The 23577-nt window shown below is 42.5% G+C and overlaps 1 protein-coding gene across 2 annotated transcripts in view; it reads right to left on the bottom strand.

Moving 5' to 3' along the window:
- ATP6V1C1 (ATPase H+ transporting V1 subunit C1) overlaps window positions 1-23577 on the bottom strand; it is a 68552-nt gene that overhangs the window by 18989 nt on the left and 25986 nt on the right. For both annotated transcript variants that reach the window (XM_002710723.5, XM_051844686.2), the window contains 5 exons: window positions 17305-17473; window positions 16033-16100; window positions 9410-9495; window positions 7194-7288; window positions 975-1066 (listed from right to left, as the gene is read on the bottom strand). In XM_002710723.5, coding sequence (XP_002710769.1) covers window positions 975-1066; window positions 7194-7288; window positions 9410-9495; window positions 16033-16100; window positions 17305-17436 — 473 coding nt within the window. In that variant the 5' untranslated portion in view covers window positions 17437-17473. The remainder of the gene's footprint in view (window positions 1-974; window positions 1067-7193; window positions 7289-9409; window positions 9496-16032; window positions 16101-17304; window positions 17474-23577) is intronic.

Here is a 23577-nt window from a genome sequence, read left to right as displayed (position 1 = left end):
TCTGCAACACAAGCAGAAAAACACACACCACATACACATCTCCAGAGAGGGATTAATCTTGGTTAACATTTTACTTTAAAAGTCAACATTTATATCTCACCCCTGCAATCAAAGAAATGTCAACATGAATCAAAATTTGCCTTTAATGTGTACCTTTGGGTTTACTTTAATTATTACTACTCAGCTCTTCTCTTGATTACATATATATTGACCGGGAAAGTGCTATGCAACAGGTAACAATTAACGTCTATTTCGTCATAATTATAAAATGTCATTTAAGCACAATCTTTGGTTTCCCCTCCTCTCTCTGATACCAGGCAATTTTGGTTAGTTGACCCAATAATCAACTCTCAAATCAGTTTTCATTTGGTCTTCCAGTACCAATCTTCCCATAATGAAAATGTCTTGCCCCGTTTGTATCACTGCCAATATCCAATCAACTTTCCCTCTGAGATGTGACTGTAAAATGTCAATAGTTCCATGCTTAAAGCTATGCCTCTAATAGTCATCCTTCAAGGAGATCAACCAAAAAAACACAGTCCTAATTGAACAAAAATCTAATGTGTGAAAAATCTAAACTTAGGAAACAGATAACTTAGGAAATAATTATTGTATCATAAAAGGATTTTTTAGAGTTATTTTAAGCATCAGGTAATCCCTTTGCAATTAAACTATGATTTTATTCAAAACAATTATTTTACACAATTTTCAGTGAAATATAAAATGGATAAAGGTACACACCAGGAGCCCGTTCACGGGCATTACTTATGAAATAAGCATAGTAAGTCACACTTGTTGTCATTAATCCGAATTCTTCATATTTATCTTAATGAACTTGTCTTTATGAAATAAATACCGTCTTGATCATAAAAACAGCATAAACTGGAACCTAGTAAATCCTAACAGTATTTCATACAGTGCACGCTAGTGTGCTTCCCCAAGTCCTAATATTCACACAGACAGGATTCACTTACGCATTCTTTCGCTCCAAATTCTGAAGATTCCCTTTCAGGTTATTGTACGCAGATGCTCGAGATTTCAGGTCATTATCAATTTGAGTCACTCCCTTCAAAAAGGAAGAACACAGGCAATACTTCTCTTAGTCTGTCGTCAGTAATGCAATGAAAACAGCTGAACTTTAACTTTTATAGAAAGCACCACTGAGTTTCTTTTTTTTTTTTTTTTTGACAGGCAGAGTGGACAGTGAGCGAGAGAAACAGAGAGAAAGGTCTTCCTTTGCCGTTGGTTCACCCTCCAATGGCCGCCGCGCTGCAGCCGGCGCACCGCGCTGATCCGATGGCAGGAGCCAGGAGCCAGGTGCTTTTCCTGGTCTCCCATGGGGTGCAGGGCCCAAGCACCTGGGCCATCCTCCACTGCACTCCCTGGCCACAGCAGAGGGCTGGCCTGGAAGAGGGGCAACCGGGACAGAATCCAGCACCCCGACCGGGACTAGAACCCGGTGTGCCGGCGCCGCTAGGCGGAGGATTAGCCTAGTGAGCCGCGGCGCCGGCACCACTGAGTTTCTAATAAATGATATTTTATAATTTTAAAAGCACAACTTTGAATAGTCATTTAAAAAAATGATTTCATTATAATATGATCTGCATGTGAATCTTTTCTACCAAAAATATCCCTTTAGTTCACATATCTTAATTATTACTATGTTTTTAACATTTATTTTTACTTATTTAAAATGTACTTATAATAATATCATATAATATATATATATATTTATATTTACTTATTTGAAAGGCAGAGTGACAGGGAGACGCCAGAGAGAGAAAGAGGTCTCCCATCTGCTAGTTCATTCCCCCGATGACCACAACGGGCCTGGACACATTTGCGCCAAGCCGAAGTTAGGAGCCAGGAACTCCATAAGGGTCTCCCACATGGGCGCAGGGGACCAAGCACTCAGGCCATTCTCCATCCACTGCTTCCCCAGAGGCATTAGCTAAGAGCTGAATTGGAAGCAGAGCAGTTAGGACTCTGAACGGGTTCTCTGATATGGGATGCTTGTGTTGTAAGCAGCAGCTTAACCACTGCATCACAACACTGGCCCCGAAATTACTTTTTAAGTCATGTAAACTGAACCTAGGCCACTGGGTTTAGAGATTACTAACTGAAAGACTTAATAATTTACAAGGCTGAAGGATATATTTCCAAAAGGAACTAAATTACATAGGGAATTTCATTGTTACAAACTCCTCTATTACTACACAAAATATATTTCCAATGAAATTAAAATTGTGGTTGAATTTACTTAAAATTTTACAGAACCTGATTTTTTCAGGACAGGACTGAAACTACTAACTATTTCGAGAGAAAATGCGAAGTATACTTAACAATCAAGGAACTGGTTTCAACGCCATGCTATGATTCCTGGCTGTGCAGCTTTAACTTGTCACTTACCCTCTCTGAGTCTAACTTCCTTATCCAACTACACTAGTATCAGGAAGCAATTAAATCCCTGATAAGGATCAAAAGAAAATAAGGCTGAGTCACAGTAAAAGCACCACTTGTTATTATCAAACTAGTCATTTTCTTTAAATTGTAAAACTTTAGTTAAAATCTTGGATAGTCTATTCATTTACAATTAACTATATATACGTGTGTGTGTGTGTGTGTGTGTATAAAATACCATACAAAATAAAGTAACTAGCAACTGAGGACAGTCTTTCTAGCAATTTAAACCATATTTTCTGTGTGCAAGGCAGATCACTAAGGATACTGGCACAATGAATCCAGGGCAGGACTGGTTCTAGCCCAGCATAATAAAGCTAGTACCACAACAGGGCGAGTCATAGGAACTTTCTGGTTTTCCAAAGTATATAAAATTATGTGGACATCATACTGTAGTCCAATAAGTGGAAAACAGTGTTATGTCTTTAAAAACAACAATGTACCTACCTTAATTAAAAAATATTTTGCTTAAAAAAAAGTGCTGTTAAGGCTTCAATAAGTTGCAAACTCAATGGCTGCTTACTGACCAGTGTGGTGCTTGCTGAAGGCTGGGTGGCTGTGGCAATTTCTTAAAATAAGACAATAATAGGAGCCAGCACTGTGGCACAGTGGGTTAACACCCTGGCCTGAAGTGCCAGAATCCCATATGGGCACCGGCTCTAGTCCCGGCTGCTCCACTCTGATCCAGCTCTCTGCTATTGCCTGGGAAAGCAGCAGAAGATGGCCCAAGCCCTTGGGCCCTGTACCCTCATGGGAGACCCGGAAGAAGCTCCTGGCTCTGATCAGTGCAGCTCCGGCCATTGCGGCCAATTAGGGAGTGAACCAGCGGATGGAAGACCTCTCTCTTGCTCCCTCTCTCTCTCTCTGCCTCTCCTCTCTCTGTGTAACTCTTTCAAATAAATAAATATTTTTTAAAAAAAGAGACAATAATAAAGTTTGCCACATGCACTCACTCATCCTTTCTGACACATTTTTCTGTATCGTTCAAGGCTGCTTGGTCGCATTTTATGCACAGTGGGACTTCTTTCAAATGTGGAGTCAGTCTTGCCAAACCCTGCCACTACTTTGAACTGAGTTTAGCTAATATTCTGAATCCTTTGTTGCCCTCTCCACAGCGGTCCCAGCATCTTCTGCAGAGTCTATCTTCTCTGCTTATCCCTAGCAGCAACTCCTCGCCTACTGAAGACTGGTGCTGAGACTGCAGCAATGCAGTCAGCTCTTCGGGCTCCATTTCCAGTGTTAGCTCTCCTGCTATTTCCACCACATCTGCAGTTACTTCCTCCACTGAGTCTTAGACCACTCAGAGTCATGCATGAAGGTTGGAATTAACATCTTTCAAACGCATTAATGTTCATAATGCGACTTCTTCTCATGAATCAAAATGTTCTTAATGGCTTCTGGAATGGTGACTTTTCCTGAAGAAAAGTCTTCAATTTACTTTCCTTAGATCCTTCAGAGGAATCATGGTCTATGACAGCTATAGCCTTATGACATGTATTTCTTAAGTAATAAGACTTGAAGGTCAAAATTACTCTTAAATCCATGAGATACACAATGGATGTTGTGTCAGCAGACATGAAAACATTAATCTTGTGGTACACATCCCTATCAAAATTCTTGGGTTTGCAAGTGCATGGTCAGTGAGCAGTAATATTTTGAAAGGAATCTTTCTCTGAGTAGCTTATGGTGGGCTTAAAATATTCAGTAAACCATGCTACATATAGATGTGCTGTTATTCAGGCTCTGCTGTTTCATGCATAGAGCACAGGCAGAGTCGATTTAGTATAATTTTTAAGGGCTCCAGGATTTTCAGAATGGTAAACACTGGATTCAACATTAAGTCACCAGGTACATTAGCCTCTAACAAGAAGAGCCCACCTGTCCTTTGAAGCTTCAGCTATCAAAGTCCTACGCGGCATCTTCTTCCAGTCTTAGGTTGTTATGTGTACACTGAAAACCGGTTGTTCAATGTGGCTACCTTCATCAAAGATGGCCGCCAGATCTTCTGGATAACTTGCTGCAGCTTCACCATGAGTATCTACTGTTTCATCCTGCATTTTCAGAAATGGCAACAGCTTCTCCCCTTGAATCTTACGAACCTGTCTCTGCTAACTGCGAACTTTTCTTCTGTAGCTTCCTCATTCCCTCAGCTCTCAGAATTGAAAAGAGCCAGGGCTTTGTTCTGGATTAGGTTTTGGCTTAAGGGAATGTTACTGCTCATTTGATCTTCTGTCCAGGCCATTAAAACTTTGTTCATATCAGCAACAAGGCTATTTTGTTTCCCTCTCTGCCTTCTTTTACAAAAAGATTTATTTTAGGGGCTAGCACTGTGGCAAAGCCAGTTAAGCCAACACCTGGGACATCAGTATTCCATGTGGGTGCTGGTTTAATTCCTGGCTGCTTCCACTTCCAACCCAGCTTCCTACCAATGCAGCTGGGAAGGCAGCAGAAAATGGCCCACATGCTTGGGCCCCTGCACCCACATCTGGAGACCCAGAAGAAGCTCTGGCTCCTGGCTTCAGTCTGGCCCAGTCCTGGCTGTTGCAGCCATTTGAGGAGTAAACCAGCAGATGAGATCTGTCTCTGCCTCTCTCTGTAAGCCTACCTTTCCAAAAAAAAAAAAAAAAGATTTATGCTATTCATTTGAAAGGCAGAATTAGAGAGAGGGAGAGGCAGAAGAGGTAAATCTTTCATCTGCTGGTTTCCATCCTCTGCTTTCTCAAGTGCAATAGCAGGGAGCTAGATCAGAAGTGGAGCAGCCAGGAGTCAAACCAGCGCCCATATGGGATACTGGCACTGCAGCCGGCAGCTTAACTTGCCATGCCACAGTGCCATTTGTGTGTTCACTAGAACAGGACTTTTAATTTCCTTCAAGAACTTTTCCTTTGCATTCACAACTTGGCAAATAGGCCTAAGAATCCTAGCTTTGGGCCTATCTCAGCTTTGACATGCCTTCCTCACTAAGCTTCATCACTTCTAGCTTTTCACTTACAGTGACCACAAGCTGGAACATTATAGGGTTGTGTGTGTGTGTGTGTGTGTGTGTAAGATTTATTTGCAAGGCAGAGTTAACTGAGGGAGAGACAGGCAGCCTCCATTCACTAGCACTCGCTTAATTTTTAATGCCCTCAACAGCTAGGGTTGGGCCAGGTTGAAACAAGGAGCCCAGAACTCCATCCAGGTCTCGCCATGGGTGCAGCAGCTCAAGTACTTAGGCCATCACCTGCTGCCTTCCTAGGTGCACTAGCAGGAATCTGGATCTGAAGTGCAGCAGCCAGGACTTAAACCAGCACTTTGATATGGGATTCAGGTCTCCTAAGTGGCAACTTAACTTGCTGTGCCACACCTGCCATCACTATAGGGCCTACTTGCAATACTGTTGTGTCTCAGGGAATAGGATGTCCTGAGGAAAGGGAGGGAGATGGGAACAGCAAGCAGGTGTAAGAATCAGAAAACACACTTGTGGCTGGTGTTGTGGCGCAGCAGGTTAAAACCCTGGCCTGAAGTGCCTGCATCCCATATGGACGGCGTTCTAGTCCTGGCTGCTCCTCTTCCAATTCAGCTCTCTGCTATGGCCTGGGAAAGCAGTGGAAGATGGCCCAAGTCCTTGGGCCCCTGCACCCATGTGGAAGACCCAGAAGAAGCCCCTAGCTTTGGATCTGCACAGCTCTGGCCACTGTGGCCATCTGGGGAGTGAGCCAGCAGATGCAAGACCTCTCTCTCTGTAACTCTGAATTTCAAAAAAAAAAAAAAAAAAAGAATCAGAATCAGAACACACAACATTTATGGACTTAAATTCATAGCCTTATATGGCAAGGTCTTTGGCACCCCAAAATAATTATAATGCTAACATCAAAAATCACTAATCACCAAAACAGACATAACAGCAATGAAAAAGTGTGAAATATTGTGAGAATTACCAAAATATGACACAGAGACATGAGGTGAGCTTATATTGTTGGATAAATGGTTTGACACAGTTGCCAGACACCTCTGATTTGTAAAAATCACAATGCTTACAAAGTACACTGACGCAAAGAACAATAAACAAGGGCCACCTGCAGGTCCTTGTTTGCTTGTCTCATTATAGTTTCTGTTGAGACCTTCATATTCTCTTTCAGACTCAAGAACTTCTCAATATAAAATGAGTTCTTCACCTAGAGGGTTCACGGGTGGGCTTCAGGGTCATTTATTCCCTGAACACTATCCATACAACCATGAGGAACATGTAAATAGGCATTTTTCTGGGAAAAGGCTCAACACTAACAGAAGGGGTCAGAGAACTCGTAAAAGTTTAATGTTTGAGCAAGTACTGTACATAAACATACATGAGTGATCATTACTATCTAACTGAATAACTCATACATCTTTAATAGATTCCAACTTTCTATTCTACATGATCTGTTACCCTGAAAATCTGCACAGATATCACAGAATTTTAAAGTTCCTTTTCCCTTTAAACATCATCAAAGCATGTAAGTTAACCATGCAAATAAGTAAACTGCACTACTTACATAAGCTACAGATGTTTAAACATCTGTAACTTTTAAACATCTTTAACAACTAAATATCTTTTAACATCTAAAGTTGTAGTAAGAATAACTCCTGTTTGTATCTGTGACACATAATTAAGTTCCTTTGTCAAAACCTACAAAGTATTTCATAGCTAAATTATAAAATAAACAAAACTACTATAAATTAATGTGTCCTACCTGTCTCAAGTTTAATCTTACCTTGGCAATTATTTCAGAAATATTTTTCAGGGACTGCTTGATTGGGTATTTGGCCATATCCCATTGGAACCTTGTTATATAAGTAACCAAGTCAACTGAAATAAGGAAATAAATTAATTACTAAAGAGAAGCATCAGAATTTTTTAGTTTTTTTCCCAAGTTTTAGCATTAAAATATATTTTTATATTTTAAGTAATTTATCTGTTGGACTATAATAGAGTCCAAGCAGCTTAACCAGCCACACAACATGTGATGATTGTCTCCAGAAGTATACATTTCAACAATCTTCAAAACATGGACCCTTTCACTTTCAAATTGACAGAATAAAAGATGGAAGACCAAAGAGATGCTTGACAACTCAGTTCAGTAATCAAAACTGCTCTATCCCTCTAGTCTGGTGGGATTAAGGTCAGGGAAACCAAATGCCAAGTACATGACAAAAGTAATTCATATCAAGCTATTTCTCTCTCCTTAGTTTCTCCTTACAATAAATCAATGAGCCAACAACATGATGAAATTTCCAAAAGCAGTTCTCGATGCACTGCCCCCCAGACTGCCAACTGTCATTCACTGACACCTGATATAACTCACTGCCCATCTAACTCATGAAATGGCTGGCAGACCAGTAAGGGCACCACAAAATAATACATCCACCGTCCATCCTATCCAAAAAACAGAAAACAGAAATAGTAAACAATTAAATCAGAATCTCTATTATAATAAAGAGAAAGAATAATTACTGTCTTTTTAACTGACTATTCATTGAACATCTATTATTTGCTAGAAGAAATGAGATTAGGGGAACACTGGATTTAAGATACAGGGACTTTATCATAGTACATAATACAGGATGCAGTAAAAGAAAAGGGTTACTTCCTTTTCTAATCACTAAACATGGATGACCTAAGTTAAAATGAATGAGATGCTAAAGTGGTATTTCATAAGAAAACCACAAATCCAAGCACAAAAGACAACAATGAGGTCAAAGTCATCTTTATAAAGCCACTATTAGAGAAAGCATACTCTATATAAGTATTAGCTTCTATGCAACAGAGTCTAAGTCAATAGACTTTATAGGCACTCAGTAAAGAAATTTCATATTCGAATATGAGTGGAGGTGACATTACTCTATAGTAAAGTCAGTAATTTCTATTCTAAGATTTTTGTAGTCGGAGGCCATTAAATACAAAAAGGTAGAGAAGGAAGTAGTTACACAACAGGAACAATGCTAGGATATGTAACTTGAAAACTTACTTGTAAATGTGACTTAGTAAAAGCTGAGCCCAGAAAGAGCTAAGGTAAATTTCCGTTAACACTGATATCTTATGTATTCTGTAAGATTATCTTACGTAAGATTGTGAGTGGAGGAGGGGGAATGGGAGGGGCAATGTTGTGACACACAGCATTAAGCTGCTGTCTGTGATGCCAGCATCCTGCATGAGTGCTGGTTCGAGTCTTGGCTCTTCCACTTCTGATCCAAAACCCTGTCAGTGCACTTGGGAAAGAAGTGAAAGATGGCCCAAGTGCTTGAGTCCCTTCTACCTACAAAGGAGACCCAGATGGAGTTCCAGGTCCCTGGCTTCAGCCTAGTCCAGCCCTGGCCAGTACAGCCATTCAGGGAGTTAACCAGCTATGAAAGATACCTCTTTCTCCCTCTCCCTCCCCCTCCCCCCTCTTGTAACTGCCTTTCAAATAAATAATTCTTTGAAAAAATAAAAAAGAGGGGCCAGCGCTGTGGCACAGCAGGTTAATGCCCTAGCTTCAGGGCTGGCATCCCATATGGATGCTGGTTCGAGACCCGGCTGCTCCACTTCCGATCCAGCTCTCTGCTATGGCCTGGGAAAACAGTACAAGATGGCCAGGTCCTTGGGCCCCTGCACCCATGTGGGAGACCCAGAGGAAGCTCCTGGTTCCTGGCTTCCGATCAGCGCAGCTCTGGCCGTTGTGGCCAATTGGGGAGTGAACCATCAGATGGAAGACCCCCCCTCCCCCACGTGTAACTCTAACTTTCAAATAAATAAATAAATCTTTAAAAAAGAAAAAAGATTGAGTTTTGGGGACAGGATATCACCAATTTCAGTAATAATAATGATGCTTTATTGGTTTTCTGTTGTATTCAATATCCTTATTTATAGACTGCCTTTTTTCAGTTTTTGTAGTGAAGTCACTCACTTTATGCAAGTTAATAATTATCAATCATGAAAATATAAACTTACCTCCATTGGCCAACAGATTCTCCTGCACTTTATCTTTACTGTCCTCTAATACATCAGCCATGTATTGAGCCACTTTCTTTACCACTCTGGTGAGGAAAAAAAAAAAATTTTTTTTTCAGGAAAAAGACTTGAATCCCATGCTACACAATGAACATGCTACCTAAAGACTTGGAGTTGGGGGCCGGTACTGTGGCATAACAGGTAAAGCCGCCACCTTCAGTGCTGGCATCCCATATGGGCGCCAGTTCGAGTCCTGGCTGTTCCACTTCCAATCCAGCTCTCTGCTATGGCCTGGGAAAGCAGTAGAAGATGGCCCAAATGCTTGAGCCCCTGCACCCGCGTCGGAGACCCGGAAGAAGCTCCTGGTTCCTGGCTTCAGATTGACACAGCTCCAGCCACTGCAGCCAACTGGGGAGTGAACCAGCGGATGGAAGACCTCTCTCTCTCTCTCTCTCTCTCTCTGCCTCTCCTTCTCTCTCTGTGTAACTCTTTCAAGTAAATAAATAAATCTTTTTTTAAAAAAAGACATGGAGCCGGCGCCGTGGCTCAATAGGCTAATCCTCCACCTTGCGGCGCCGGCACACCGGGTTCTAGTCCCGGTTGGGGCGCCGGATTCTGTCCCGGTTGCCCCTCTTCCAGGCCAGCTCTCTGCTATGGCCAGGGAGTGCAGTGGAGGATGGCCCAGGTGCTTGGGCCCTGCACCCCATGGGAGACCAGGAAAAGCACCTGGCTCCTGGCTCCTGCCAGGATCAGCGCGGTGCGCCGGCTGCAGCGGCGGCCATTGGAGGGTGAACCAGCGGCAAAAGGAAGACCTTTCTCTCTCTGTCTCTCTCTCACTGTCCACTCTGCCTGTCAAAAAAAAAAAAAAAAAAAAAAAAAAAAAAAAAAAAAAGACATGGACTTGGCCGGCGCCGCGGCTCACTAGGCTAATCCTCCGCCTTGCGGCACTGGCACACCGGGTTCTAGTCCCGGTCAGGGCGCCGGACTCTGTCCCAGTTGCCCCTCTTCCAGGCCAGCTCTCCGCTGTGGCCAGGGAGTGCAGTGGAGGATGGCCCAGGTGCTTGGGCCCTGCACCCCATGGGAGACCAGGAAAAGCACCTGGCTCCTGGCTCCTGCCATTGGATCAGCGCGGTGCACCGGCCGCAGCGCGCCGGCCGCGGCGGCCATTGGAGGGTGAACCAACGGCAAAAGGAAGACCTTTCTCTCTGTCTCTCTCTCTCACTGTCCACTCTGCCTGTAAAAAAAAAAAAAAGACATGGACTTGACTATATAGGTTCCCACTATAGCTATCTATTCGATACAGAACAAATAGATTCTACCTTATTAATATCTAAAGGATAAAATGGACCAAGATTTTGTTATATGTAAAAATCAACTAAATAACTGTAGGATTTTAAGGAGACTACATGCAATGTGCTCAACAGCTTAAAAAAAAAAAAATGGAGTAGGAAAGTAGTGAGAAACAGTCTGTAAATAGCCATAAATCATTTGCTGAGAAACTGCCTGATGGATTGACTGCAAGGGTCAAGGACAAAGGAAGAGACAGAGAATTGCATTCCATTCCCAGCCAGCCACTGTGCTTTCATGTAGGAAAAAATGGATTCAACAACAAGCAATAGCACATAAGCAATGGCTGTGATGAAGGATGAGGTCCTACATTATTTATTCATGAACTATTTATCAAACATCTGCTACTGGCAAGGAGGTATGCTATAAAGAAAACCACAGTACCAAAACCACCAAGGCACCTAGATATGACCTAGTCAAGCCCTTCATTTTATAAGTAAAACACTGAGGCAGATAGAAAGTGCCTTATCCACAGTCACAAGGTCATTTGATGACAGAGCTGTGACTGGAATCATGGCATCTTCACTCTGGAGTACGGTGTTCTCTGATCCATTCCATGTCTGCCTCGAGGCTCTGGCTAGGAGTCAAGATTATATAAGACAAACTCACTGCCTTTACATTGCTTCAAATCAACTGGAGAGAGAGAAAAAACTACAAATGTTTAAATGCAAAGCAACCTGAGTAAGTGCCAGCTGTGACTACCATGTTACAGAGAAGCATAAAGGAAAAGGGCATCACTTCCAGCTACTACAATCGAGAAAGCATACGGGCCAGGGTCTGTTAGCAGGGCAATGAGGGCTTTGATTACACAGGAAGTATCTTCTTTCATGGGGTATAGTCTAGATCAAGATAAACTGAGGTGCAAAGCAATGGGCATTCAGAGGATGGTAAGCCCAACTGACCAGAGTGGCATGCTGAGAGGAGTCCTGAGCCTGGAGGTAGAGGCAGACTGCAGACAGCCTCTGAAGTGAGACTCCAGACAGGGATTCAACATGGTAGAGACAGGACCCAGGACAAATATTCTGACCACTTTGCTCAATAGCTGGGAGGCAAAATTGGGAAGACAAATTAAGAAACTTCAAAGCACTTTAAAAATGGGGCAAGAAAAAGCAGAGGACTAAATTTTAATGACAAGCCTATACTGAGTAATAGGCCCCTGCACCCACATGGGAGACCTGGAAGAAGCTCCTGGCTTCGAATCAGCGCAGCTCCGGTGCAGCCATGTGGGGAGAGAACCAGCAAATAGAAGACCTCTCTCTCTACCTCAGCCTCTCTGTAACTCTGCTATCAAATATATGAATCTTTTATATATATATATATATATCATCAAGAAACCTATTATCAAGAAACCACAAGACCATTCTTTCCATCAATTAGTTCTTTGAATATATCATCAATAAATTATTTTCACTATCTTTATACCAATTCACCATAATTATTTGCTCTATATGAATATATAGAATGATAAACCTATAAAGTAAGTTGCTGCTTTTTCTTTCATCCTCTTTTTCCATTCCAATGGACAAGTGTCCGGCCTCAGTGTGCCTTTCAGAATCTCTTGAATAACACTGTCAACAGTCTCCACTCTCAAAAACAATCAGTGCATCCTCAGGCATGTTTACTTCCCAAATAGCTGTTGACGTGATAAAAGATCTCTCTCTCTCTCTGCAACCCAGACCTCAGGCTCTACAAGAGTACTTTAAAAAGTTCATGGAAGTACAGAATTAAGAGATGTTTATTCTGGGGCAAAAAAATTTGAAATCCATAGTTTTTTCATGAATACATATTTTCCATGAACTTTTTGAAGGTTCCTATGAACAGATTTCAAAAACTTTTGCACCAAAACCAATATCTTCTAATTCCATTTTCCAAATTTATTAAAGCTACCTCATACTCCTAGAGTAGTGATTTTGTAGAGGTTCTAACAATTCAGAAAAACATAACAGCATAAATGGAAAAACTTTCTATACAGATTTCAAGAAAACATTTCTCTCTAATCAAGCCTATTCATTGAAAATTTCAATCAAATGTACATTTCTAAGAATCTCCAAAATTCTGCATTTTGCAAATTATGTCTATTTACATAAGCCATATAGACTTAAAAGCTCTGTATTCTGAGAGTCAAAGGGATTATAGGCTGATTCTGCCAATGCAGAAAGTTATCAAGGATCCTATATTCATTTTCAGCTAAAATGTACAGAGTAACTGTATTTCAAAAGTGATCCATAGATTCAACAAAATCCTCATCAAAGTTCCAGCTGACTTCTTTGCAAAAACTTGATAATGTGATCCTAAAATTCATATGGAAAGACAAGGACACAATCTTGAAAAGAAAAATAAAGTTGGAAGACTCACCAATTTCCAATTTCAAAACTTAATACAAAGGCACAATACTTAATATAATGATGATATAGGAACAGAAATACAGATCAGTGAAAGAGAACTGACAGCCTAGGAAGAAACTGTCATGTTTATAAGTTTAAATGATTTTCAGCAAAGGTGTCCAGACAATTTAAAGGAGAAAGAACAGTCTTCAACAAATGATGCTGAGACAACTGGTTATCCACATACCAAAGACCCCGACCTCATGTCATAGACAAAAATTAGCTCAAAATGGATCAAAGATCTCAGTGTAAAAGCCAAAAGTTTAAGATTCTTACAATGAGATACTGACATAAAACTGTGACCCTAGATTAGGCAATGGCTTCTCAGACACAATACCAAAAACACAAGCAATGAAAAAAAGAAAACAGACTTCACCAAAATTAAAAATCTTTGTGCTACATAGAATACCATATATAAAAAAAGTGAGTGACGATAACCCAAAGAATAGGGAGAAACATTTGCAAATTAAAAAGGGCTTATATCTAGAACCTGTAAAGAACTCTCACAGTTCAATAAGAAGACAAGCCAAATAAAAACCCGCAAAGGATACAGACATCTCTCCACAGAAGAAAAACAAATGGCCAATGAACATATGAAAAGATGTTTAACACATCATTTAGTCAATAGGGAAATGCAAATCAAAAAGGCATGCTACTGGGCCAGCACTGTGCCACAGCATATTAAACTGCTGCACCATTCAAGTCCCGTTGCTTCATTTCAGATTCAGCTTCCTGCTAATGTGCCTGGGAAGGCAGTAGATGAAAGCCCAAGTATCTGGGGCCCTGTCACCCATGTGGGAGACCAGAATAGAGTTCCTAGCTCCTGGCTTTAGAGTGGCCCAGATCTGGCTGCTGCAACCATCTGGGGAGTGAACCAGCAGATGGAATCTCTCTCTCTCCCCTCCTTCTCTTCCTCTCCCACTTCAATGCTCTCCTTTACAAACAAGTAATTAATCTTAAGATAACCCCCCAAAGGATAATTGCTTCATACTCCTAGGATGGCTATAATCAAAAAGATGAATGATAACAAGTGCTGGCAAGGACATGAGAAATAAGAATCCTTATACACTATACACTGACAGTGGAAAAATAAAATGGTGTAACTTTCTTTTTTTAAAAAAAAAAAAGATTCATTTTATTTATTTGAAAGACAGAATTACAGAGAGAGGCAGAGACAGAGAGAGAGGTCTTCCATCCACTGGTTCACTCCCCAGATGGCTGCAACTGCTGGAGCCGAGGCGATCCAAAGCCAGGAGTTTCTTCTAGGTATCCCACGTAGGTGCAGGAGCTTCAGCATTTGAGCCATCTTCTACTGCTTTTCCGGGCCACAGCAGAGAGCTGGATAGGAAGTAGAGCATCCAGGACTCAAATCAGCATCCATATGGGATGCCAGCACTGCAGGTGGCAGCTTTACCTGCTATGGCACAGCGCCGGCCCATTGCAACCACTATTGAAAACAATCTGGTAGTTGTCCCTCAGAAAGTTAAACAGAGTTACCACGTGACCCAGCGATTCCACTCCTAGATTCACAGTCATGAGACATGAAAACACAGAGAACAAGAAAACTTGTAGATGAATGTTCATAGCAACATTATCCATATAAGCCAAAAAATGGAAACCACCTAACTGTCCATAAACTAATGAATGAGTGAGATATCTATATATTTGAATATTACCTGGTTAAAAAAAAATGAAACACTGATAAAAGCTATAGCATAGGTGAACTTTGAAACTACTATGCTAAGCAAAAGCAACCTGTCACAAAAGGCCATGTATTGTGTTCCACTTACATGAAATGTCCTCAGGAGGCAAATCTATAGTGCCAGAAAGCAGGCTGGTGGGCAGGAGGGACAGGGAATGACTGCTCATGGGAATAGGAACAGGGCATTCTTTGGACAGTGGGGAAAAATGTTCTGGGGGCTGGCGCTGTGGCACAGCAGGTAAAGCCATTTTCTGCAGTGCAGGCATCCCATGTGGGTGCCGGTTCAAGTCCCTGCTGCTCCACTTTTGATCCAGCTCTCTGCTACGGCCTGGGAAAGCAGTGGAAGATGGCCCAAGACATTGGGCCCCTGCACCCGCATGGAAGACCGAGGAAGAAGCCCCTGGCTCCTGGCTTCAGATCGGTGCAGCTCCAGCCATTGTGGCCATCTGGGGAGTGAACCAGCAGATGGAAGACTTATCTCTCTGTCTCTCTTTCTCTCTCTGTGTAACTCTGCCTTTCCAGTAAATAAATAAATCTTAAAAAAAAAAAAAAAGTTCTGAAATTGTGGCAATGGCTGTACATATCTGTGACTGTACTAAAAATCACTGAGTTGCACATTTAAAAAAATATTTATTTGAAAAGCAGAGTGACAGAAAGGCAGAGAAAGAGAAAAGAAAATCTTCTAGCCACTGATTCACTTGCCAAATGGCCACAACAGTCAAGTCTGGGCAGCCCAAAACTAGAAGCCAGGAACTCCATCTGGCATAGCAGGGGACCAAGCACCTGGGCCATCTTCTGCCGTCTTCCCAGGCACATCAGCAGGAAGCTTAATCAGAAGCTGAGGAGCTGGCACTTGAACTAGCACTCTAATTTGGGTTGATGGTATTGCAATGGCAGCTTAACTTACTGTGCTACAGTACTGGTCCTGAATCTCACATTTAAATAGGTGAACTGCATGGTATGTAAATTATATCTCAATAAAGACATTAAAGGAAACAATCACCACGCTCACAAACAGGCACATTTTACCGTATGCAAATCATACCTTCATAAAGTTGACTGACAAGGAAAATAAGTCATCATTTTCTAAAACCAATTCAAAAAGCAGAGAATATACGTGATAACAGCCTAATATCCAGGCAGCCTGATAACTCTGTCTCTCATTTTGCTCTATTCCATGCATACATTACCCTTCTACAAATGCATCCAGTTTAGCCAATTCATCTGACAAGCCAACCAAGACATCCAGTGTGCCAACCTAGAAGAGAAATATAGCATTTTATTATTTTCATCTTTACAACATCTTGATTTGAAGGGCCCACAAACCTTAAGCTCTTATTCTTTATTTCATAATGTGTAAGTGTGGTTAAAAACATTGGTCAGACATTTCAACACAAGATAATCTTCTAATTCATAGGCAAAACCACCACGGAAGACATGAAGACTCCTCAAAGGCAGGCCTGTCCTTGTGCTGTGCCCAGGAACAATACGTCATCTGAAGTTCTGCTTTACACCCTGGGTTCTTAAAGCAGGAGGTCATGCCCAAGCACCAGAGGGTCTGTAATTGAGTTTGTAGGCAAAAGCATTTGTGTGTAAATGAGCATGTTCTGGACGAAATGTCCTGTCTGTCTCAAAGGACTCCCTAATTCCAAATATATTAAGAACCAGTACTTGCAGAGCACTATGGCTAGTGGTGCACTAAGCCTATTATAAAGTAAACTGATTATAAAGTAAACTGAACTTATGTTAGTGCAAAAATTAAAGGGAAAAAACAAAGAAAGGAAGGAAAGAGGATTGAGGAAAGGAGGGAGGGATGGAGGGAGGGAGGGCAGAAGTATGTTTACCTTAGAATTATATCTGTAATACATGAAATCTGTTTTTTATATTCATAAAAAATTTAAAAAGAACAAGTAATTTTAAGTATTTCTGAAATGACTGCAGTCTGTGGCTACTTCACTTAACCAGCAAAATGTAGGTATCAGATTATTTTCATTCTGACCAAAGTTTGGTCAGCTGATAACTGGCAGATTGCTTCACTCTGACCCTGCTGGTTTACAACTTTTTAGCATATGTTAAATAGTGTAACTAGAATAACTAATATCTGCAAAGTATGATTAAGGAGGCATCATGGGTGTTTACAATGTTAGCCAGCATAATGTGAATTTCATAACAAAAATTCAAAAAACATATTACTAAGAGTTTTTCACTTCTAAAAATCATATATATATATATATAATATTTTTGTAATATTTCTTATATAATTCAGAAAACCACAAAAGAAAAAATGTTATTTCACTTTGGTAGTATACTCCTGAAACCTCAAAGAACATGATGCCTTTTAAATTACGCCAAGGGATTGAGACAAGAGGGTTTTTCTTCTGAAAGAAACTGGGTATTAATTCTACCCAAAGCAAGACCTCGTTCTCCTCTCCTATACTCTCTCTTGTACAGTGAAGCTTCACCTTTAAGTCAGGAATGTTGAACTTGGAAGTGACAGCAAGATTGTTGTTCTTTGTAGTTGCTGCATGCAGTTTTTCCCACGTTTGCTGACAGGTTTTCTCCCCAGGAGCCGAAATAAGCCAGAACTCGGTCATGTTTGTTGCCAGGTATTTCTTCTGAAATCAAGAGACTCTGGAATACAAAACAAAACAATCAAAGATGACATTTAATACCATTTGTTTCCCAAGTGTTTCAGAGTCACAAGGTAAATGATAAATTAATAACCTGTTTCAAAACTAATCTAACATTAGTCTAGCAAAGTCAAACTTGCCTGGACGAGAATCTATCTAAATGATAAAAGGAGATGTATTTATGATAGTAGGAAAAGAGATGATAAAGGCCTAACACATGAAGGGCCATTCTTTTCAATTATAAATCATCCTAAATGGAAATTATTCACGAAGAGACTACCTAGCTGCCAATTATTTCAGTTAACCAAGAAATCTGCTGAGTCACGAATTTGCAGATTTACCTCAAACTTTTTTTTTAAAGATTTTATTTCTTTATTTGAGAGGTAGAGTTACAGACAGTGAAAGAGAGAGGCAGAGAGAAAGGTCTTCCTTCTATTGGTTCACCCCCCAAATGGCTGCCACGGCTGGAGCTGTGCCGATCCGAAACCAAGAGCCAGGAGTTTCCTCCGGGTCTCCCACATGGGTGCAGGGGCCCAAGGACTTGGGCCATCCTCTACTCTTTCCTAGGCCACAGCAGACAGCTGGATTGGAAGAGAAGCAGCAGGTCCCATCTTCTACTGCTTTCCCAGACTACAGCAAAGAGCTGGATTGGAAGAGGAGCAGACAGGAATAGAACTGTCACTCATATGGGATGCCGGCACCACAGGCAGAGGATTAACATACTGCACCATGGCGCCGGCCCTTTATCTCAAACTTTTAAAACATATAACAGCCGGCGCCGCGGCTCAATAGGCTAATCCTCCGCCTAGCAGCGCCAGCACCCTGGGTTCTAGTCCTGGTTGGGGCGCCGGATTCTGTCCCGGTTGCCCCTCTTCCAGGCCAGCTCTCTGCTGTGGCCCGCGAGTGCAGTGGAGGATGGCCCAAGTGCTTGGGCCCTGCACTCCATGGGAGATCAGGATAAGCACCTGGCTCCTGCCATCAGATCAGTGCGGTGCGCCGGCCGCAGCGCACCGGCGGCAGCGGCCATTGGAGGGTGAACCAACGGCAAAAGGAAGACCTTTCTCTCTGTCTCTTTCTCTCTCACTGTCCACTCTGCCTGTCACAAAAAATAAATAAATAAAATAAAATAAAAACATATTTCAAAATAAATAAATAAATAAAATAAAACATATAACAAAAATGGGGAGTCACACACACACACTCTGCCACTTTTATCCTGGAGAAATGAATCAAATCTAAACAGTAGTCACTACAGAAATCTGCTGCACTGGCTTAGCAAACCTACAGTGTAGTCAAATGAGTAGTTAATTCTACTCACCCTAGGGAGATTTCTTCAACTCCCTGATGTGTATGTAGTTGCCATCAAATGTTTACAAATCAAAAAAAAAAAAATCTTACAAATCTGCCTGGTCATTTTTAATTTAAGAGACAGATATAGACAGACAGAGCTCCATCTGCTGGTTCACTCCCCGAATACCCACAATGACTCGGGCTAGGATGGGGCCAGAGCCAGGAGACAGAGATGCAATGTAGACTTCCCACAAGGTCTGGATTGAGCTATCACCACTATCTCCCAGGGTCTGCAAGAGCAGGAAGCTCAGTTCAGAAACAGCTAGGAATCAAACCCAAGTTCTCAGATGTGGGATATGGGCAGTTTAACTGCCAGGCTGAACACCTGCTCCCTGTCTGGTTATTTAAAACATCTGAGTTTTGAGGGAGAGGAGCTCATACATTACTGGGTCTGAGTGAGAAAGAGGCTGTGCAACTCCCTCTCCAAGGAGTTCCATTAAGACACATGCAAGGGCCCACTGGCGGGTTAACGCCCTGGCCTGAAGCACTGGCATCCCATATGGGTGCCAGTCGAGACCTGGCTGCCCCTCTTCCAATCCAGCTCTCTGCTATGTCCTGGGAAAGCAGCAGAAGATGGCCCAAGTCCTTGGGCCCCTGCCCCCACGTGGGAGACCCAGAAGAAGCTCCTGGCTCCTGCCTTCAAATCGGCGCAGCTCTAGCCATTGTGGTCATCTGAGGAGTGAACCAGAGGATGAAAGACCTCTCTCTCTCTCTGTCTCTACCTCTCTCTATAACTCTTTCAAATAAATAAATAAAATAAATTTAAAATGTTTTTTTTTTTAATTCTTAAAAAAAAAGGCATGCAAGCCTCTTCTACAACCTTTTGTCCTAATCCCCTCCTCCTCACAAAGCAGGGAAAAAGCACAGACAAATCTACTTAGAATGTAAGTAGGTAAAGCACAGAAACACAAAAAAACTCACAAAAATGTAAAGTTTACACTTTAATGGGCCTTCACGAGAACAACCGTAAACTTTCTACTACCACTGCTCATTCATGCTCTCTGACACTGGGATCCACGCCTGGGAATGGAGCAGAACTCTCTCATAAAGAACAACACTGCCCAGAGAAAGGACTTTGTAATTTAAATTCTTTAGTGTCATAATCATAGTGGGCTGTTAAAATTTTCCATAGACCATTTAAATTAAAGAAACCCTACCTACTCATTATAATACTATTGAAAATGAACTGTGATCTAAATATGATCAGAGTTGGTGAACTCGAAAGGCTTCCATAGCCTTGGCAGCTCATGACAAGAGCCTAGGGTGATTACTGATGCCATAAACAAGAGTGTCAATTTGTTAAGTCAACAACAGGAGTCACTGTGCACTTACTCCTCATGTAGGATCTCTGTCCTTAATGTGCTGTACATTGTGATTTCATGCTATAACTAGTACTCAAACAGTATTTTTCACTTTGTGTTTCTATGTGGGTGCAAACTGTTGAAATCTTTACTTAATATATACTAAACTGATCTTCTGTATATAAAGAGAATTGAAAATGAATCTTGATGTGAATGGAAGGGGGGAGGGAGAGGGAAAGGGGAGGGTTGCGGGTGGGAGGGAAGTTATGGGGGGGAAGCCATTGTAATCCATAAGCTGTACTTTGGAAATTTATATTCATTAAATAAAAGTTAAAAAAAATGAACTCAACACAAATGTCACCATATATATATATATATATATATACACACACACACACACACACTTTTCCCAACTACTGTTTATAGAGGATCTACCAGGTATTGCTCTAAATGCTTTACACATGATTTCTTTCTTTTTTTTTTTTTTTTTTTTTTGACAGGCAGAGTGGACAGTGAGAGAGAGAGACAGAGAGAAAGGTCTTCCTTTACCGTTGGTTCACCCTCCAATGGCCGCCGCGGCAGGCGCGCTGCGGCCGGCGCACCGCGCTGATCCGATGGCAGGAGCCAGGAGCCAGGTGCTTTTCCTGGTCTCCCATGGGGTGCAGGGCCCAAGCACCTGGGCCATCCTCCACTGCACTCCCTGGCCACAGCAGAGGGCTGGCCTGGAAGAGGGGCAACCAGGACAGAATCCGGCGCCCCAACCGGGACTAGAACCCGGTCTGCCGGCGCCGCTAGGCGGAGGATTAGCCTAGTGAGCCGCGGCGCCGGCTTTACACATGATTTCAATTAAGCTTCCCAATACCTTCTTAAATATTCTCCCACTTACAGATAAGACACTAAAAACTCATCGAGTTAAAATGGTATAAATGTAAGATGGTGATACTACATGAATATCTCGAAAAATGTACTCTAAGATGAATTTTTTTTTTTTTATTTTTGACAGGCAGAGTGCACAGTGAGAGAGAGACAGAGAGAAAGGTCTTCCTTTACCGTTGGTTCACCCTCCAATGGCCGCTGCGGCTGGCGTACTGTGGCCAGTGCACCGCGTTGATCCGAAGCCAGGAGCCAGGTGCTTCTCCTGGTCTCCCATGCGGGTGCAGGGCCCAAGCACTTGGGCCATCCTCCTCTGCACTCCCTGGCCACAGCAGAGAGCTGGCCTGGAAGAGGGGCAACCGGGACAGAATCCGGCGCCCCGACAGGGACTAGAACCCACAGTGCCGGCGCCGCAAGGCAGAGGATTAGCCTACTGAACCGCGGCGCTGGCCTCTAAGATGACTTTTCAACATTACTAATCAAGTTGCACTTTTATTAGCTCTTAGTGATGAAGGCCAACACTTTCTCCAGTGCAGGTACCTCCCAGATAGCCAATGATCTGAACAGGAGCTTATCATGATCCTTGTCCTAGACAGAGTACTCGCTCTGGCCAGGCAACAGTATTGCTAAACTGGGCACCCAAGGATGGAAACCATTCACAAGCACCAAGCTCTAACAAGGCCATCCAAAGATAAGCTTTGATTTAAAAACAAAACAAGCAGAGCTGGCACTGTGGCGCAGCAGGTTAAAACCCCAGTCTACAGTGCCAGCATCTCATATGGGCACCAGTTCGAGTCCTAGCTGCTCCACTTCCTACCCAGCTTTCTGCTATGGGCTGGGAAAGCAGTGGAAGATGGCCCAAGTCTTTGGACCCCTGCACCCACGTGGAAGACCAGGAAGAAGCTCCTAGCTTCAGATCAGCTCAGCTCTGGCCATTGCAGTCATTTGGAGAGTGAACCAGCAGATGGAAGACCTTTCTCTGTAACTCTTAAAAAAAAAAAAAAAGGCAAATCAAAATCCTCGTCAGTCTATCTTAGAAACTTCAAATGTTGGGGTAAGCATTTGGCACAGCAGTTAGGCCAAGTTAGGCCATGACTTGGAATGCCCCCTTGAAATATCAGAGTATCTGGTTTGAGTACCAGCTACTCTGCTTTCAATCCAGCTTTCTGCTTGTATGCACCTTGGGTGAAAGTGGATGAATACTCAAGTACCTGAGTCTCCCACATGGGAGCAAACTTCAAATATTAAACTTTGGCCGGCGCCTTAATTCAATAGGCCTGCGGCGCCGGCACACCGGGTTCTAGTCCCGGTCGGGGTGCTGGATTCTGTCCCGGTTGCCCCTCTTCCAGGCCAGCTCTCTGCTGTGGCCAGGGAGTGCAGTGGAGATGGCCCAAGTGCTTGGGCCCTGCACCTGCATGGGAGACCAGGAGAAGCACCTGGATCCTGGCTTCAGATCAGCACAGTGCACCGGCCACAGCGCGTCAGCCGCAGCGGCCATTGGGGGGTGAACCAATGGAATTGTAATTCAGCTCTTTTACTCCTGTCTGTCCAGAGAAACTTCCACAAAAGCAGAGACAAAGTGCTCACTGCAGAATTGTTTATAGCAGCAAGAAAGTAAAAACAAGATCCCAATAAAAGCAAAGTAGATAATAATACTTAATTTATTCATGTAATAATACCATGTAGATATACATGGGGGGTGACCAAGGCCAAGGTCAAGGTCAAGAGGCCTTGCAACTTCTCTCTGTCTCTCTGTCTCTCACTGTCCACTCTGCCTGTCAAAAAAAAATGTCAAACTTTAAGGTTATTACATATCATCTTTTTTTAATATAAGATATAACACATATTTATTTATTTTTTGACAGGCAGAGTGGACAGTGAGAGAGAGACAGAGAGAAAGGTCTTCCTTTTTCCATTGGTTCACCCCCCAGTGGCCGCTGCAGCTGACGCGCCACCGCGCTGATCTGATGGCAGGAGCCAGGTACTTCTCCTGGTCTCCCATGGGGTGCAGGGCCCGAGCACTTGGGCCATCCTCCACTGCACTCGCGGGCCACAGCAGAGAGCTGGCCTGGAAGAGGGGCAACCAGGACAGAATCCGGTGCCCCGACCGGGACTAGAACCCGGTGTGCCGGCGCGGCAAGGCGGAGGATTAGCCTAGTGAGCCACGGCGCCGACCTACATATCATCTTACCTATACTCTTTTCAACCTAATTTTAGAATTATCTGTGGTACTCCATGTATAGTTTGCATAGTTCATTTAATTGTTACATGGTATTCTTACATGGTATATCTACATGGTATTATTACATGAATATTTAAATTAAGTATTATTATTTACTTTGATTTAGTGGGATCTTGTTTTTACTTTCTTGCTGCTATAAACAATTCTGCAGTGAGCACTTTGTCTCTGCTTTTGTGGAAGTTTCTCTGGACAGACAGGAGTGAAAGAGCTGAATTACAAAGAGGGATCACATGGTAGAATGTCTTCAAAGATGGAAGGAACACATCCTTCCATGCTCCTATACAATGTGACTTTGCCACTACTTCCACCAAAAGCTGGGGCTGGTTTTGTGACTTGCTG

This window comes from Oryctolagus cuniculus, chromosome 6 (genome assembly GCF_964237555.1).
Source record: "Oryctolagus cuniculus chromosome 6, mOryCun1.1, whole genome shotgun sequence".
Classification (NCBI taxonomy): Eukaryota; Metazoa; Chordata; class Mammalia; order Lagomorpha; family Leporidae; genus Oryctolagus; species Oryctolagus cuniculus.
Note: the sequence above shows the minus strand (reverse complement) of the source record. Positions and strands in the feature narration are given on the sequence as shown.